General features: G+C 25.9%; 1 protein-coding gene across 1 annotated transcript; it reads left to right on the plus strand.

Annotated features, from left to right (window-relative positions):
• Positions 1-4506: 4506 nt before the first annotated feature.
• Positions 4507-5287, plus strand: LOC126909192 (uncharacterized; the record flags this gene model as incomplete). Its single annotated transcript, XM_050691611.1, has 2 exons — positions 4507-4781; positions 5075-5287. Coding segments are annotated over exons 1-2 (378 nt in total), but the record flags the coding sequence as incomplete, so codon positions are not given.
• Positions 5288-5619: the final 332 nt, after the last annotated feature.

Below are 5619 nucleotides of genomic sequence, written 5' to 3' on the forward strand. Positions count from 1 at the left end.
GAAGTTGGTGGATTACACCAAAAACAATGCGATTTTGTATTTCCTTTATTATTCCTGATTAGTAGTTTTTTGATTTAGAACATGAATAAATATTTATCATAGCAATTAAATTATAATATGGGATTGATGTTTAATAATTTAGTATTGTAATTTTTTCGGAGAATTAATAAAAAATTATAAAGTAGTTATAACTTTTATGTAAACGTGTATAAAAATTGAAGGGTTTGACACAAAACTTTTTAGATAATAACTTGTTGTTACTTATAAATAAATGGCTTGCAAAAAATTTTCATCAGAGTGAAAAATATAATTTTATTATTTAATGTTTCGTGGTAATTTCAAATTAGCAATTAAATTTTTCTAACGCCAATAATTTTTGATATTATTACTAATTGGTTACAACTTTAGGATATAACTTAAAGGAAAATAGATCTGAATTTTTCAACTGTATCATCTATTTAAACTTCAAGAGTTACATAGAAATGATGAATATTTCTTTTGAAATGATTTATTACGATAAAAAACAAAAAAAAATTGATTTTAAATTATTAATATGTTTTTGATATTTAATATGTTAAAAATAATTAAGACATAATATCATTTTTAACCTATTTTGTTGGTCTTTAAAAGTTGAATATAAAGCTTATAATAAAAAAAAACTGAATTTGTTACCATAACTTTTAGCTCAACTTAAATTTTGAAATTTATTTAATAGAAAATTTTATGAGAATTAAAATAATATTGTTAAGATTAATATGCACTCGGAAATTTTTATAATTACTATTTATAGTAAATTTATCAGAAAAGCTCAATATTTGTTTGCATTTTTATCGTAATGGATCACTTAAATAGAAATAATAGTAATCATTTTCTAGTAACATTTGGTGTTTAAAAAGATTCTACAGTTGAAATATGCATAACTGAATTAATTTTAATGATTTACTTTAACTAAAAAAACAATAAAAGATAGTAAAAATCCATTGTTAAATTCACGTGAAATTAAAAATAATTTTCTTAGAAATGATTTATATAGCAAAATGTTACCAAAAAATTTGAAATATTATTGACGGTAGTAACACACAAATAAAGTTAAAAGATTAATAAATTACAAAATAAAATTATTTAATTTTGTAGTTGAAACCTATTATTATATCAAACCATAAGAAAAATTTTTGTTAGGTATTTTAAAATAAAATAAAATACAAAATCGACAATTTTAACACAAAAATAGCATTCTTTAATGTTTGTAGGAGCATATTTAGCTTTTTTATTAGGTCAACTAATTATTAACTAATTTATTAAGTCTTTTGTATTACTAATACATTTTTAAATGATTAAGTACTTACTGGTTTATAATATATGTACCGTGAAAAAAATTTTGATGTTACGCGTGAGTCGTCAAAAGTTGGAGAGAGCGTTCGCCGCCGCCGCTCGGTGGTCGTTCGTGGTTCAGCAGATGGACTTTGCAACTTGGTTAAAAAGCGGGGATATTGTAATCGGGNTGGTTAAAAAGCGGGGATATTATAATCGGGATTGAATCGCGATGTAATAAAACGACTGATGAGAGAAATAAGATATAAGTATAATAAGCGTAATGCTAATATGTGGTACCGTGTCAACTGTTTTCTGTAGCATATGCGAATGTATGAGCACAGGCTCGACAGGAAAATTTAAAAATCAAATGTATTAATAAATTTACTTTATTTTATCGGACGATTTATTTTTACATGGGTGGATTTCATTCAAACCGGATTAAGAGCTTACACCCGTGGGCTCACGACCTTAAAGAACCCATCTCGAATTTTACTAGCCTAGTTATGAATAGTGACAGAGATTTTATGGTTTAATTTTTTTACTCATCATTTTTTATGGTAGCGATGTTTTCCATAGAAAAATAATATAGCATAATATTGAGATTTTTGTTTTAATTTTTAAAATTGAGATGATTTTTTTAAATTTTTTGCGCTAATAGTCCACGAGTTCCCCTGAGGTTTTGTTGGCTTGCGCCTACAGATACCGTCCGTGCCTTAGCGCTAAGCGCTATTAACGGGCGGTATAGAATTACTGCGGTGGGCAGTCGTATAGACAGCTAGCGCAGAATGTCTTCTATGGAACACCAGCACCGGTTCCCGTGAGGGTCCCGCACCTTTCTTGAGCCGGCCGCGACACAGTTAAGTGCCTCGTTGGGTCCGGTCTCCCACTAGGTGTTGCGGTTTTTGGGGTACTATCTAGCGTTTGTCCCATAGCCACCACGTTGCAGCCGAAGTAGGCTCCTCAACCTTGGAGGGCACCGGTTTCCGTCGCAACGTTAGTTGCGTCAGTTGCCAGTGGGGCTCCCTCCTCCCGTGGTACTGATTGGGTTTATAGTTGACATCGGTGGGTCAACTCGAAGCGCCGCATTTGCGGCGGTTCTGCCACTATTTTGCGCTAATAGTCCAGTGAGATCTGAAAAAAAAACGCACATCATAGTAAAACGAAAATTTCTCAAATTCACATAGAAGCTAAAAACACAAAATTGTACAAAAAAAAAGATCGTTTGTCGTTTAAAACTATAAAAGGGCTTTTCTGTTAATGTATCATTATCCTTCCCAGGACTTCGGTGCATTATTATGTATCTATATATTTTTTTAATGAACATAATAAGGTTGTATTTATATTGAAGAATTTTTTTTTACTTTGTCCTATTACATGTTGTTGAAATTCATTTTAACCTGTTTTTTATAATTTTCTAATAATTAAAAAAATTAATTAAGATCTGAAAATTTCAATCACACCATATTTTTATACGCTAGAAGTTACTAGAATTGACTGCTAAGCTTTCTATTAAAATTATCTATGACGATATAACTGCAAAAAAAAAAACAGTAACTTTAACGAAATCGTGAACCTTTCTCATAAATGTACTAATAATAGTAATTATAAATGTTTCTAATCACATGTCAATCTAAACAATACCATTTCTTAAAACTTCATAAAATTTACAATTTAATGATAGGAATTTTAAATATTAATATTGAACCTAAAAAAAAGTTCTGTTATTAAATTCAACGTTTTAAAAATAAATTTTCGTAAAATCAACTTTAAGATACTCAAAAATTGGTGTAACATGATGTCATCTCTTTTTGGAGGCTACATAATATTATTGTACATTTGTAACACTGTTTAATTTCTACTCCGCCATATTTATTGAACGTTGTAATTAAAAATCATATTTTTCTATTCATTTCTACGTCTTGTAATCTTGTCGGAGCACGTAAGTATTTATCCTGTCAATTTTAATTACATTTCAATTATTTTTAACTTTGTTTGAAATCATCGATATTTTCCTTTTAATTGATTTTTAATTAATTAAACTTTCTTTTCTGAAAATTAAATTGTATTCTGTATATGTTAATATTTAAATATAAATTCTAGTCAATCCCTTTATATTNATATGTCAATATTTAAATATAAATTCTAGTCGTTCCCTTTATATTGGCCATACTTAAAATAAGTAGTCTGAACTCACGTAAAATCCAACATTAAAATTGTTCGATATCATGTGAAACTGATAATAATTTGAGAAAATACTTTTCATTTTAATATGTGAAGAGTACTATTGATATTAGGTATATTTCGATCCAGCTCTCTCGTATGATCGACATTATGAAATTAAATGTTTGGATAACAAGAGTTTGATATTTATATACTAAATACCATATTAACTAATTTTTCAATAGACTACTGAAAAATCTTTAATATTGACTTGCACCAGTTTTACTCTTACTCCCATATATTTATTAGAAATTGACTCTACCGCCGTTCCACGTTTTTTATAATCTGTATAATATTTACTATAAAAGTCTTGTCATGGTTTTAATTATCTAATTTTTCAATAATTCATAAGGAAATTTAAACTTAATTGTAACTAGAATAAAATTTTCAAAAGGCTAAATTTATTATTTTCCACACCATGAAAAATATTTTATATATAACAAAAAGTGTAATTTCCTACATTTTTGAGCTGTCCATGGACCTACNTGTAATTTCCTACATTTTTGAGCTGTCCATGGACCTACAGCTTTCTATACATGATAAGTTTAATTTTTCCACTAATTTTTTTTTAAGTAATAATATATATTATTAGTAGTAATAATTATGAAATAACATATTCATTAGGTAAATTTATACACAATTTTCATTTTAAAATATTCTTTACCTGTTAAAATGTTGAATTAATATCAAAACATAGGCCAGTCATAGCATATTTGCAAAACATGACAATTAAAATCCATGTCTCATCAAAAACTTCTTTACAAAGAAAATGTGTTATTTAATGTGTTTTATTTAAAGGAAATTAAAAATATCAAATATGATGAATTCAAACAACACAAGTATAAACAAATTTAAGATTTCAAAAATATTGATTAAATACTGTTTTTTTTACAGATAATTGCAAGTCCTCGAATTTAAAAAAAAAAACCATTTTGTTTATGGTTTATAGTGACAAAACTATAATACAATATACGATATAAATACATATATATTTTTAATTGTTTATCATAAAATATAATTTTATTTAATATTAAATTAAACAAATTTTTAGGGATTCAGGTGTAATCAGGTGACTCGTATAAATGGCCCGCAAAATAAACTTAAAAAAATTGGCAACAGTTTTAATAAAATATAAATGTGATCCATGTTTTTGGAAAAATATTAAAATTGGTGATGAAGTTATTTATGCTGCTGCCAAAGCATGTTTGAAAAATACATCATCAATTTCACGCAAAAGAATTGCTCTTGTAAGTTAAATATATGTTTTAACTAAGGAACTAGGTTTACATTATTTTTTAATAATAACTATGCAATAGTTTCTATTGTTTTATTAAGACTTATATCATTATATACAAAGTATATTATTATAAATTTATATATATATGAATACTTAGAGATAAGAGGTTTAATCGTGTTTTTCTTAGTATGATTAACTAATGTAATTTATTCGAGAGCTCCGTTTATAATTTTTTTTATCAAATAACTATTTATAATTTGTTAGAAAAATAATTTATATGAAGTAAATTAATTTTGTTTTCAGATTTTAGTGGAAGGAAGATGCAATATTTTAAATGTTTATAATGGAATCCAGGAGCAAAAAACAAATTTCATGGATCAAGTAAGGTGTATTTTATTGAATCAAATTGTAAATGTTACAGATGTGAATTCAGACATTATTCTAAAAGTTTGTAAGAAATTAGGTTTTAATTTTAATAAAAAGTCCAAGATTCAGAAAACTTTGATCATAGAAAAAGTAAGGTTAAGCATATCTAGAATTATTAATGAATTTAAAACTACTGTATTGAAAAATAATATTGCAAATTATGCAACAAATAAAAGAATTAAATAAAAATGAATTGGTGGAAAAATGTGTGATTGAAAATTCTAATATTCAAGAGGTAATTATTCATAAATAATAAAATGATATTAATACTAATTTTTCTATATTTCAATGGTAACTTGATATGACTTGAAAAATTCCAATTAAAAAAATCATAACATTAAAAAAAAAAATCTTTTGTAGTATTTATTTGATTTAAATATCCAAATAAATAAATTATGATATTATTTGTAATATAACTTCCA

This window comes from Daktulosphaira vitifoliae, unplaced genomic scaffold, assembly GCF_025091365.1.
Source record: "Daktulosphaira vitifoliae isolate Bord-2020 unplaced genomic scaffold, ASM2509136v1 Scaffold_175, whole genome shotgun sequence".
Taxonomy (NCBI): domain Eukaryota; kingdom Metazoa; phylum Arthropoda; class Insecta; order Hemiptera; family Phylloxeridae; genus Daktulosphaira; species Daktulosphaira vitifoliae.